Below are 12,842 nucleotides of genomic sequence, written 5' to 3'. Positions count from 1 at the left end.
TATTCGAGAGTGTGGACTCCCAAAGGCTGGAAAGGTCGTTGGCGCAGAGTTGGGGGGGGGGGGGACCTGGAAGATGGTGGCATTAACCAGCCGGCATCGGTTGAGGTTGACCAGGAGTTCATTTGCCTGGAGGAAATCTGCTCTAAGGAGAGCCTGGCCTGAGGTGAATGGTCACAAACTTGTCTCATAGGTGGGGATGGTTGAACTGTTGGCAGCCTATAGGGGTAGGCCTCTGGCATTATTCTTCAGCTCAAAGAACATGGGCGGAACTATGCTGATTTCTGTGCTGCTGTCAATCAGGAATTCCCGGTGGGCTTTCCGGTCACAAAGGTAATGCAGGCCTTTTCTGGTGCCAACTGCCGAGACCACTAACGGTGGCTGGCTTGCTTGTTTCCCTGCATCGGACTGGGCTTGCTGCCTGGAAAGGTGCAGGGCGATACGCACCGCTGGGCATTGCGGCCCCCACTGATGGTGGCAGTAGCAGTACCCTGCTGTTTTGTTGCTACATTGTGGCTGAGCTGCTGTGATGGCCGCCATGTGGGTGCATGAGGTGGCCATGGTTTGTGCTGTTGTTTCCACTGCGCAAATGGGCTGAATGTGGATGGAGTCAGGTTGCGGAGTGCGGAAGAGCCGGTCTGCTTCTCTTGCAATGAGATGCGGTTCAGCAAAGTCCATGTTGGAGATGATGGTGGCAATGTGGACTGGCAACTTGGAAAAGAGCAGGGCCTCAAACAGGAAACAACTTGTGCGTCTTTCTGCAAGGGCCAAAAGCTCCTGCATCAGTTTTGAGGGGTTGCGATCACCTAGATCCTGCGTGTTAAGCACGCGAATGGCCTGTTCATGCTGGCTGAATTCAAATGATTGAGCAAAAAACATTTAAACATAGTGTACCTGCCGTCCTCGGGTGGATTGTTGAGAAATGGCCGACTTTTGCTGCTGTGGCGGGGTCCAGGGCATTGACCACATGCCAGAACTTCATGTCCTCGGCTGTTATTCCACGTAGGGTGAACTGTGATTCTTCAAGTTGCAGCCAGCTGTGTGGCTGGTTTGTCCAGAATAGTGGCAAGTGGACACTTACTGCGTAAACTGCCGCGGGAGATCAGTTGGTGGCAGCCGCTTGGGCTGTAGACGAGGCGGCAGGATTAATCTTGCTGCTTGTGTGGGTTCTAAAAGCATTAGAACCTGTTTGGGGTCACCACTGTAGCACTGCTAAAGGCAGAGCTGCTGAATTAAATGCTGTCCACACCAAGCAAGTAAATCAGTAACTGCTGTTTATTCAAACCACGCGCGCTCCTTTTTAGGAGAGGTGACAGGCTCGCGGGAGTGATGTCATAATGCTGCTGTGAGGCCTGGCAAGTTCCCTTGGCAAAGCGCTTCTGCAGCCTGGAACTTTTGAGCGGTGGGGGGAAATCCTGTGTCCTGCTGTGCTGGCTGTTTGCTTCGTGATTCGGCTTGTTGTGTGCGGGGTTGACCCGGCCCACTACACAAGAATTATTTCTGTAAAATGTGGATTAAATATTTCCTTACCTTTCACTTCATTTGACCAGAGCAGTGGAGGTGAGTTTCCAGAAATGTTCTGAAATCAATACTATCGCATTAAAAAAAAACTTGGCTTTTTTTAATGTTACTACACATTTAATGAATATTGTCCAAATTTAAATTCCATCTACCCAATCACACTAAAATTTACTTTACCCACACTTTGACTTAATAGTGCACACTTTTGTTGGTAAACAGATGAACCAATTTTAATATCTTCAGGTTTTTCAGTAATGTGTGGTTTGAGCTGCTTTGGAGAAATGTGTTAAAGGGTGGTGGTATATTTTTGGAATCCTTTTCCCAAAGGGCAGTGAATTTATAAAAAATGGAGAAAAGTAGATTTCTGGATATCAAGGCAATTTGGGTTTATGGGGATAATGACGTGGTGATAGAAAATCATCCATGTTCTTCATGAAGGAGACACCAAATTCTACTGCTCTGAAATCTGTCAAGTGGAATTCTTGATCTCATGAATGTATCTGTTTGAGTAAAATAGAAGTCTGCGGAGACAGATCTTTGGTTACGTATCTTTAACTTTGCAATATAAAGAATGCTGTTTGACCTGTCCTTCCTGCAAACTTTTTATTCCCTTTTTGCTTTTCTGGGATCTCAAACCATCGGTTTATAATTTTGGAGATTTGCGGTGTCTGCTTTGCATTGTATCCTTTAAAGTGGACTTTGGCCTTTCACCCTATTTTGTCAATTGTAACTGCCTTGATTTGAAATGAAGTGCATATTGGTTGTGCTCTTGAGCTGATTATAATTATGCACAATTTTGATTTTAAAGTTAAGTACAAGAAATGTGAATTGTAGTGTATCCTGTAGCTCTTGAGCCTGCTCTGCTTTTCGGTAAGATAATTACTAATCTGATTTGGACTCCACTCTGCTGTCAATTATTCACACCTTTTTAATTCCCAAATAATCCAAGAATCTGTCTCAATGCTTTGAATTTAGTCAATGACTTGGCCTCAAAAGGATTAGATAATTCTAAAGATGTACAATCCTTTGAGAGTACAATTTCTCCTTGATTTCCAATGCCTACAAATTTTAGATTTGACCACAAAGTAAAATATGGTCTTAGCATTTTATCTATTCATGATTCCTTACATTTTGTGTGCTTCAGTAAGATTCTCCCACTCAACTAAACTGCAGTTGAGTTTTGATAAGAATGTTTGTCAAAGTTTAATTGGGAGGGGTGGTGGAGGAAGGGAGAACTATGGAATAGTTGAGATTGTCCATCTACTGTCTTAAATTTATCAAACTGTTCATTTTTCAGCATTGCTGGAGTATCAGTTTCTGCAGGTAAATATGACAATGACCACCCGACACATCTGAAAACTAAGCAGGCAGTTGTTGGCATCTTGTTTTTTCAACCCTAGGATGAGGTTCTATTTCTTCAGTCACAAAAACGACCTTTTTGGCTTTCTCCAGTCATATGCTGATGAAACCTTAATTTGTATCTTTTTGGCTTCCATTAGTCTCTTCAAAGGTATATCTAGTAATATGTTCCTTTTGCCATCTGAGAACTTGCCAGCCAAATCTCTCGTATATTACCCTGTATTCTGAACACATTCAGTACATTTGCAAACCCTTTTATTTTTAAAGGAGATATGTTGGCCTTTTTGTGTTGAGTCCTTCATGGTTTCATCTTTTTTTTTCCCTTCAGTGCTATAAAAACTATCTTTTAATTTTAGTGTGTCGAATGTGCAGAATTCAATTGCTTCTCTGTTAGATGTGCCTTCAATTTGTTTTACAGCAAGTATCCAGTGTGCTTATACAGGCAGTGGCACCGAGCTTAAAGAGTGGTGATCAAGTTTAATAATCTAATAAACTGAGTGAAGCATTCCCAAGCATAGCTTTCACTTAAATTGGGCCGTATTCAAGCTGCATTTACATGATTTTATGTAGCAAAACTATTCTGCACTTGTTAAAAGTACAATTACAGAACAACATCAAATCCACTTCAGTTGATTATTTCATAAATGGAGATATTTTAAGGACTGGAAAATGCATCTAAATGCAGTGATGATCATCCATACAATTGCAATCAAGCTAGACTAATTGCGTGCATAAAGTTTGGTGCTTATAAAATAGGGCTGAATCTGAAGGCGGAACTTGTAGTTCAAGTTGATAAGTCTGAATAGCAGAGTAGGGAAATGAGAAAAATTGGGAGGTAGATGTGAAACTTTGAAAATGTAAGTTTTTGCATTTTGGATTTTCAATGTCTTCAGGAGTTTGTATTAATTTTGTCTCAAAGTATCAGCGTTCCCCATCATCATACATTAGTTAGTGAACCAAATAGTCTGGAAACCTAATAGTCTCCTAAACCTGTTAGGAATCAGCTTAATTAAATCAATGTGAAATCACTTTTTGAATTTAGGCTTTTGCATATTAGTAAAGAACAAATGGATGTACGTCTGAAAAGGGAGGCTATTAGCTGGATGCCAGTGTAAAATTGTAGGAAGGAGTACAAGCAAGGAAGATTTTTAATACTTCTGGGTTCTATAATGTGTAATAGTTTGGAAGAAATGTTTAGCCTCTGTTCCATGAACCGGCTCAGGTAGTCCATTTTAAAATGTTAGGGAGATTTTAAAATAGTCCCTTCTTGTAGATCCTGTAATATTGATCAAAATGTTGTTCAAATTGGACATTTTATTCCAACTGTCTTGCTGTCTGTTCTTTCATCTCATATTTTTGAACACTTGTTAAAGTTCTATTAAAATGCCAAAACAATTTTAATTCTGCAATCTTGATTCATTGACTGCAACTGTTTCTACGTAGACCATTATAATCCTGTTATACAGCTTTAGAATTGAAAATGTTTACTATTTTGTATTTTAAGTCTTAATAATTTCATGAAACAGGGAGAAGAAATGGGTGACAGTTGGGGACACATCACTAAGAATCTACAAATGGGTACCTGTAACAGAACCTAAAGTCGATGATGTAAGTTGACTGTAGTGAATGATTTGGAGAATATGAAGGTACTAAATACAAGTTTAGTTAGCTAGCTGTTACTGAATTGCCATGAATGTATTTCTTTCTCAAAGATGCTGTTTTGTCTGTCAACAGTAGAAAGGATTTCTGACACATTTTAAAATGTAAGAAAATGTTGCAAATGTTTAAGATCTACTCTAGAAAATTCAGAGAAAATGTCAAGATTTATGGAATCCCTGGCTGCTTGAAAGCCAACACATTGTGGTAATTTTTCAGTTTTTACATCCTCTACTCACAACAATGACATAGCAGAAAATTTTGCATGCCAAATACTGTGGAGAAATTCAAATGTTCACATTTGTATTGTGAGGAGCTGAAGAAGGAATAAACCTGTGAGAAGTGTAGCAAAGATGATAAAGTTACAACAGTGGAAGTTCAGATGAAGGAAAGCGATCAAGGCAAAGGTAGAATGTGGAGGGTGAGAGATGGTTATGGGCCAGCATTCCAATATGAGAATGAGACTAGCCATCAAATGAGCATAAACAGAAATAAGTAGTATTTCTGGCTGTAAATGGATATGGGAGGTTTGCAAATAATCATTTTTGGTAGGAATAAAGAAAATTGGATTTTAAATAGAGGTGATTATGTAATGGGAGGGCTTTCTGAAAATGCCGATTTTTAATGGTGAGCATCTTAGCCAAAGTGTGACAGATTGGGAAAATGCTTCTTGTATTTTTGCTACATTTTTCAGCATTTAGCATTATAGATGTTTATAATTTTCATAATGTTGATATAAAATTACCCAAAAATTTGCAGTGAGATATTTATGATGGCAACTGTACACTATAAGCATGGGTTAGTTGCAGAAGTATTATAAAAATTAGTTGCAATTTTCAGAATATTTACTTTTTTTCGTCCAGAAAAACAAAAGTAAAAAAAAGGGGAAAGATGACAAATGTGGTTCTGAAGTGACAACTCCAGAAAACAGCTCCTCGCCAGGCATGATGGATATTCAAGGTGGGCATCTTAATGTTTTGGTAGATTGAAAATGTTAACTTGAGAAATAGAAGTAGCCTATTCTGCTATTCAATAAGCTTATGACTGATCTTTTATTTCATTCTGGGTTTTCTGCACCAGTCCCTTATCCTTTATATTTCTTAATTCCTTGCTCTATGTGCATTAACTTGAAGTGATTTGTGCAAGTGAAAAATTGGGTCACTTGGAAAATCAACACCAATCAACCGTTGCATTTTTAAAATATTCTCATATTTAATGTATTATTTTCCCATCTTGTGTGTAAACTGCCGATTCATGTTCCACTAATAGTCTGCCAAACTGAAAACTATATTCTTCTTCCTACTTATTTTACTGCAGGGTGTCCTTAATCCTGCGAGTATATCATCCACATTTTACTGAACTAATCTTGAATTAAGATCCTTTGTATCTCCTTAAGTATTTCTGAAAATCCAAATGCATCTTTCATCTATTTTGCTGGTTAATTCTGATTTTCCTAGAATTTGTGTTAACTCTGTCAAATCTATTTATTTCCCAAGTGAACTGTTACTGCTTAGAATTTGAGTTTTCCTCCCTGCTGAATTCAGCAGTTGCCCATTTCCACCCCCCCCCCCCCCCCCCCCCAGTGAGGGCTAAGTCTTTGGAACTTCCTCAAAAGGTGGTGAAAGCAGCATCTTTCAATATTTAAAAGAAAAATGGATGTATTAAGTTTTCATACTGGTGATTATAATAGGATTTTAAAAAGTCATACAGCATCTAAACAGGTTCTTTGGCCCAATTTGCCCACACTGACTACAATGTCATTAGTCCCACCTGCTTGCATTTGGCCTTTAATCCCTCTAAACCAGTGATTTTCAAACTGTCCCCCTTAACTCACATTCCACCTGAAGCAATTCCTATGCCGTAACTGCTTTGTGATTAGCAAGGGATTGCTTCAGGTGGTATATGAGTGGAAAGAAAATGTTTGAAAACCACTGTTTTAATCATACCTAATTGACTCGTTATGTGCACGGTTTCATAACTCCAAAGGAAATGGACCAATGACAATTTTTCTCAAGCAAAAAATTCAGTAACAATTGAGTCTAGAGCAGTGGTTCTCAACCTTACCTCCCGCCCCCCACTCACATACAACTTTGTGTAATCCCTTACAAATCACAGAGCACTTATGGCATAGGGATTACTTAAGGTGGAATAAGAGTTTGGGGGGCAGTTTGAAAACCACTGCTCTGAACCCACCCTATTTGCATATCTGTCTTATTTTTTTCTTAAACATTGCAATTGTACCTGCCTCAACCACCCCTGGCATCCTGTTTCCTACATTCTACACTCACAAAAAAAGTTGCTGCTCCGATTCCTGTTAAATCTCTCACCCCTCACAAACCTATGTCCTTTTGTTACCGATTCCCCTACTCTGTGTAAAAGACACCATGAGGTCACCTTTCATACTGTTGTGTTCCAAAGAATAAAGCCCTAGTCTTCTCCCTGTGGCTCAGGCACTTGAGTCCAGGCAACATGTTGTAAATCTCTGCATCCTCCCCAGCTTGAGCATCTTTCCTGTAGAATGGTGACCAAACAGAGCACTATATTCCATATAGGGCCTCATTAATGTCTACAACTGTAACATGATTTCCCAACTTCTACCGTATATTTTGGCGTACAAGTGGAGTTGTGAAACTCTAAAAAATTTCTCAAAAAGAGGTGGTTGACTTGTAAGCTGGAAACCTTTTCGAGACTTTAACTGAAAAAAAACCCCAGATTGCCGTCAATTCGGTTTACGGTGCTAGAAGCACCTCCCCACTGTTGGGCACCATCATAACCCTCCTACCTTGGACCCTGAGGTCACCATTGCTGCTCCTTCCTGATAGGCTGAGGTTCCTGCTCCTGCTGGGAGCACAATGTCAGTGCTCCAGCTCCCTGAGCCATCACCACTGCTGCCTGATAGGCCGCGGTTTCTGCTCTCACCTGGAGCACAGTGTTGCTGCTTTGTGGGCCATTGCTGTCTGGTAGGTTGAAGTTTTTTTAACTTAATGTACAGTTTTACAGATTAGGGTGTTTTAAAAATTTTTTTGGGTTGTTCCTGGGAGGTCTGGACAGCCTGAAAAATGGGGTACCATAAAACCTTTAGAATTAGGCTGAAAAATGGGGGTTGACATACACCAAAGTATATGGTATATTCAATACTCTTACTGAAGGCCAATATGCCAAAAGCCTTTTTGGTCACTATCTACCCGTGACACCACTTTAAACATATTATGTAGCTGTACTCCGAGATCCCTCTCCTCTACAACACTCTGTAGATCCCCACCATTCAATATGTAGGCCTTGCCCATCTGAGACCTTCCAAAATTCAACACCTCATATTTCTCATTATTGAATTCTATTGACAATTCCTTTGCCCACCTGATCAAGATCCTGCTGTAATCTGTGACAACCATCTTCATCATCTGCAATACCAGACACTTGTTATTCATAGCTGTATGTTTTCAGGTAAATCATTGAAATAGATTTCAAATGGCAATGGGCCCAGCATGGAACCCTGTGGCACATCATTAGTCACAGGCCAGTCTGAAAAACAACCTTCTGCTTTCTTCCATGGTCAATTTTCTATCCATTCTGCTATCTCACCTTGGATCCTATATGATCTAATCTTCTGGAGTAGCCTAATGTGTGGAACCTTATTTAATGCCATCTCAAAATCTTCATGTACAACATGTACACCTCTGCCCTTGTCAACCTTCTTGGTTACATCTTCAAAAAACACTCAGATTTGTGAGATATGCAAAACCATGCTGACTATCTCTTGTCCACCAACATGTCTATATATCTTCTCCCTCAGAATACTCTCCAGTAACATCATAGATGTTGGGCTCACTGGCCTGTGGTTCATTGGCTTTTCCTAACAGCCTTTCTTGAATAAAGGCTTAACCTTTTCAGTTTTCTGGCACCTCACCTGTTCTGAATAACAGCTCATAAATCTTAGCCAGTGCACCTGCAATTTCCTAACTTCCCACTGACCTTGGATATATATATATATATATATATATATATGATCATGCCCAGGAGATTTGTCTGATGATTGGCAGCTAATTTATGCATTATTATCTCAATGAGGTTGATTTTTCACTGAGTTTGCAGGTGTTAAGCCAATAACTGGGAAATTCTTGGGTGAACCCTTCAGCAAAGAGCTCTGTTTCATGTGGAAGTTCTATACTGGATTGGACTCATGTCTTCCAAAAATGTACTGTTGTTTGGTGCAGCTTTTCCACTTCCTTGGCTTGCATTTGCTTGTGTATCCAGTGTACTTTATCATTCCTTATTTTCTTCTTGTCTACCAAATTTCCAAAACTTTAATGGAATAAGGACAAAGATACTCTTACACTGGTACTATTATTGAGTTAATCTCCAATGTATGAAATTGTAGGGAGAGATGTGGGGAAAGATCAAGTTAAAAGAGGGAATCAATACACAATACCAATTCCAGACCATTTCTTTACACTGCTTTCCAAGATTTAACTGCCTGATGTTTTTATGAATAAATTTATAGGGATGGTGTTACTTTTTGACTTCATGCTAAAGAAATTAAGTACTATTCCTTACAGGCCTGAAAATTTGTAATCAAAATTTAAATTTCTTGTTAATGACCCATTTACAGTCCTGGAAAATGTGAAAATGCTGTCCTTTAATCTTTCAAGTCAGCAATAAAATTTGAATTATTTCTGTTCAGCCTGTTGGTGTTTCAGTAAAGCAAGGGTTAAATAAAGAAACTGTTGTGTGCTTAATTGGTTCTGCAGTTTGTTTTCTTACAGCACGGGCTGACTTTTACATTGTCTAATGACTTGATCTCACAAGAACTTTCTCTTTCCTAGACGTCCAACAAAATTGAGTTAAAACACGCCGTACTAAGGATTATTTTTTGGAGTATGGAGAGCTAATTTTTTGTAATATATAAATTTATTAAAACACTTGTTGCATTGCATTTGCAGAAAGCTTTGGCCATGGGCTAACAAGATAAATGTTATGGATTGTTACAGCACTAAAAGATGACTGTCAGAATTTATTCTTGGTATTCATCTGACAATTTGTATGAATGAATTTAAGTCCACAATTTCATATGCTTGCAGATATTTTCTTTTTATACTTTCATATTGTACCAGTTTGCCATTTTATAACATTGTTTATTTGAATGTTTTTGTTTACAAATTAGATGAGAACAGTAATCAGAGTTCCATAGCTGATGCCTCTCCAATGAAACAAGAGAATAGCAGCAACCCAAGTCCTGCACCTGAACAGAACTTAGTAACCCAAGCAGAGGGCTCCGATACTCGGACTGAGGAAATTCGTCCCCCAGTCAAAGAGCAACCTAGCTCTGATGGTAAGCCTTAAATGATTTGTGGATAGGAAACCAAGGCTTTTGTGGAAACATCCGATGCCTCAAATCCCAGTTAGTTATGCATGATTTTGAGATACTTCATCTGCAGAGAAAGAAATAGTCAAAATCAGCATGTTGACGTGAGCACATATGTAGAGAGGTGAGAGATACCTGTGAGAATAATCGGGTTGTAATAGGTGTTGACTTGGACTGCTATAGGGAAAAGGGCTTAGATGGTAGAGATTTTGCTAAATCCGTCCAGAAGTTTTTCCTCATAATATGTAGATGATTCTACAAGAAAGGAAATAAACACTGGACCCCTATTGGGAAATGAGGTGGGGAAAAATTACTAGTGTCAATGGGGGAATCACTTGGGATCAGGGACCATAATTCTATTAATTACAAGATATTTATGACTTAAGGTGGGATTGGTCCACAAGTTAGTCCAAAATTGGGGCGGCTGAATTATAAGTCATTAGACAATGTAAAAGTCAGCCCGTGCTGTAAGAAAACAAACTGCAGAACCAATTAAGCACACAACAGTTTCTTTATTTAACCCTTTGTAATGCTAGCAGGAGTGAGGGGATTAAAGAAAGAGTTCACTGTCTCTCCATTGAGCCCCACACTAAAAGCATCGGTTGTTTGTTGTACTTTATACATATTTTGGGCAGGCGAGTTTCACACACCTGCATTTTGTGTTTACCATAACATGATGCCCTGTAATGTCTACAAATGTTGGGGAAAGTCAGTGTCTTGAACCCAAGATTTATTGACATTCTTGTGAAGTTGGCTACTATCTCACTACGGCACAAATGTTAAGAAGGCAATTATATTCCCTTCATTGCACAAGCAGCTACTGTATTTTCTTACCTAATCCATTCCCTCCTTTTATAATTTCATGATAGGTAATATGAGCATTAGAATATTGTTTATTTTCCCCTTCTACACCTTACTATTAAAGGAGAAAGCAAATAAAACAAAATGAAACTATACTATGATCTCTCAAGATAATGACTTGTAGCAAGTTAGCTTTAAGACATGAATGAATCAAACAAAAGAATCTCCCTAATGTTATTTCTCTAGCATTGTTTTCTACTTATCCTATAGCTATACTCACCTTTTATCCTTCATACGCTTGAAGAAACTTTTTGTATCCTCTTTGATATTATTGGCTAGTCTACTTTCTTATTTCATCTTTTTAGTTAACTTTTTAAAAAAACTTCCCCGTCCTCTAACTTTTGCTTCCTTGAATGTCCTCTTTTGCTTTCATGTTGGCTTTTCTTCCTTTGTCAGCCACAGTCGTGATATTTTTCCATGCGACTGTTCCCTCTCTCGTGCCTCTGTAATTCTCTTTACTGAAATACTGACACATCTGACAATAGTTTCTTCTTGTTAAATCTGAAATTGAACTCATTGTGAATACTGCCCCTAAATGGTTCCTTTACTCTAAGCTCTCGAATCACCTGTGGTTACCAATCCAGTACAGCTGATCCCCTTGTTGGATCATCATGAAGTTACTCTAAAAAGCCATCTTGAAGGCTTTCTTACAAATTCTCTCTTGAGATCCAGTCCTAACCTGGTTTCTCCAATTTACTTGTATGCTAAAATCACCCACGTCTATCAAAACATTACGCTTCTGATGCCTTTTCTATCTTGTTGTAGTCTGTTGTCCACATCCTGGCTACATGGAGTCTGTATACCACAGCCAACAATTTAATTTTTTCCTTAGCTATTTCTTAACTTAACCCACAATGATTCTATATTTTGTGATTCTGTCACCTCTTTCCAATGATGTTGCTTCTAACCAACAACCATGCTGCTTCCTCCCATTTTTCCTGCTTATCCTATCAATATACTGTGTATCCTTGAACACTCACCTCCAATGACATCCATTCTTTCAGCCACTACTCTGTGATGGCCACAACATAATACCTGCCAATCTGTAGCTGGATTACAAGGTCATCCATTTTATACCCTGCGCTGTGTTCATTTAAGTACAAAACCTTTAACCCCTAATTTATTATGTTTGACTCTGTATCCCTGTTGCTCCCCATGGCTGCAATTTTGCCCTGTCTGCCTGTCCTTCCATACAAACTCCCTACCAGCTTGTCCCTGCTTAAATGGCAACCAACTCTTCTTTTGGTTCCAACGCCCCTGCGAATCTAGTTTTAAACCCTTGGAGTCCAGTTGGAGCGGCATTCTCATGCTATATGTTCTGTATCACTACCATAGGGACACCTCAACTTCTATGGGTTGGTATATGGGTACAGGTCCAATAGCGGGATAAATTCATAGTTTTAACATGCATTAGGGACATGTATAATTAAGTATTTACATGCCATTCCTGTTTGTCTATCTGATTTGAATTCTTTCTCATTCATTATGTTGGTCATTACAAGCATGCCCAAAACAAATCCCAAAATACCCAGCAATTGTCCATTTTTGCTGCTCAGGAGGCTGATCAGGGTTCTGGGTTGTCCTCTGATACGTCATGCTGTTTTTTTCCAGGGCCAATCTTTTTACAGTCATTGTGATGTATCTATTGAGATTGCCCCTCAACCTTTACTGTTGTAGGTGTCTCCTGGGCAAATTCTGTGACCTGGTCCCTCTGGATTGTCCTCATCATTCCTCTGGGTGTTACGTACCTGTGAATACAAGGTCTTGAGAATTTAATCGATGTTATTACTTGTCCCTTTCGCAAGAGGAGCAGGTTGAAATTTTTAAAAATAAAGCTGGAAAACGCAAAAATGAATTAAAAAAACTTAATGAAAATACTTCAAGTCAAACAGCTTTGCAGTGTATTTATTAACTGAATGCCATTTAAAAAAAATGAAGATTCGATGTTAATTTCCAAACTTGAACTTGAAAAACAAAACAATTTTTCTGCCGAGATTAGTCCTGTACTAGTGTATGATTAGAGGTCATGTCCCGCCAAGGATCTATCAGCACCGGCAAGGGATTACTGCCAATGAGACTGGCCATC

General features: G+C 39.1%; 1 protein-coding gene across 11 annotated transcripts in view; it reads left to right on the top strand.

The window, feature by feature from the left end:
- The window catches only part of LOC138761335 (B-cell CLL/lymphoma 7 protein family member A-like), a 39,148-nt gene that overhangs the window by 7,238 nt on the left and 19,068 nt on the right, over positions 1 to 12,842 (top strand). For 8 of the 11 annotated variants that reach the window (XR_011356261.1, XR_011356262.1, XM_069933274.1 and 5 more), the window contains 3 exons: positions 4,404 to 4,485; positions 5,397 to 5,493; positions 9,695 to 9,862. Coding sequence is in view for 9 of the 11 variants with exons in the window: in XM_069933274.1 (XP_069789375.1) it covers positions 4,404 to 4,485; positions 5,397 to 5,493; positions 9,695 to 9,862 (347 nt within the window). In the remaining 2 variants the exon portion in view is untranslated. Of the gene's footprint in view, positions 1 to 2,815; positions 2,842 to 4,403; positions 4,486 to 5,396; positions 5,494 to 9,694; positions 9,863 to 12,433; positions 12,612 to 12,842 lie in introns of those variants that run through there. The other 3 variants (XM_069933271.1, XM_069933277.1, XM_069933275.1) reach the window with 2 other exon arrangements.

This window comes from Narcine bancroftii, chromosome 4 (assembly GCF_036971445.1).
Source record: "Narcine bancroftii isolate sNarBan1 chromosome 4, sNarBan1.hap1, whole genome shotgun sequence".
NCBI lineage: Eukaryota > Metazoa > Chordata > Chondrichthyes > Torpediniformes > Narcinidae > Narcine > Narcine bancroftii.
This window is presented reverse-complemented; position numbering and strand designations above follow the sequence as displayed.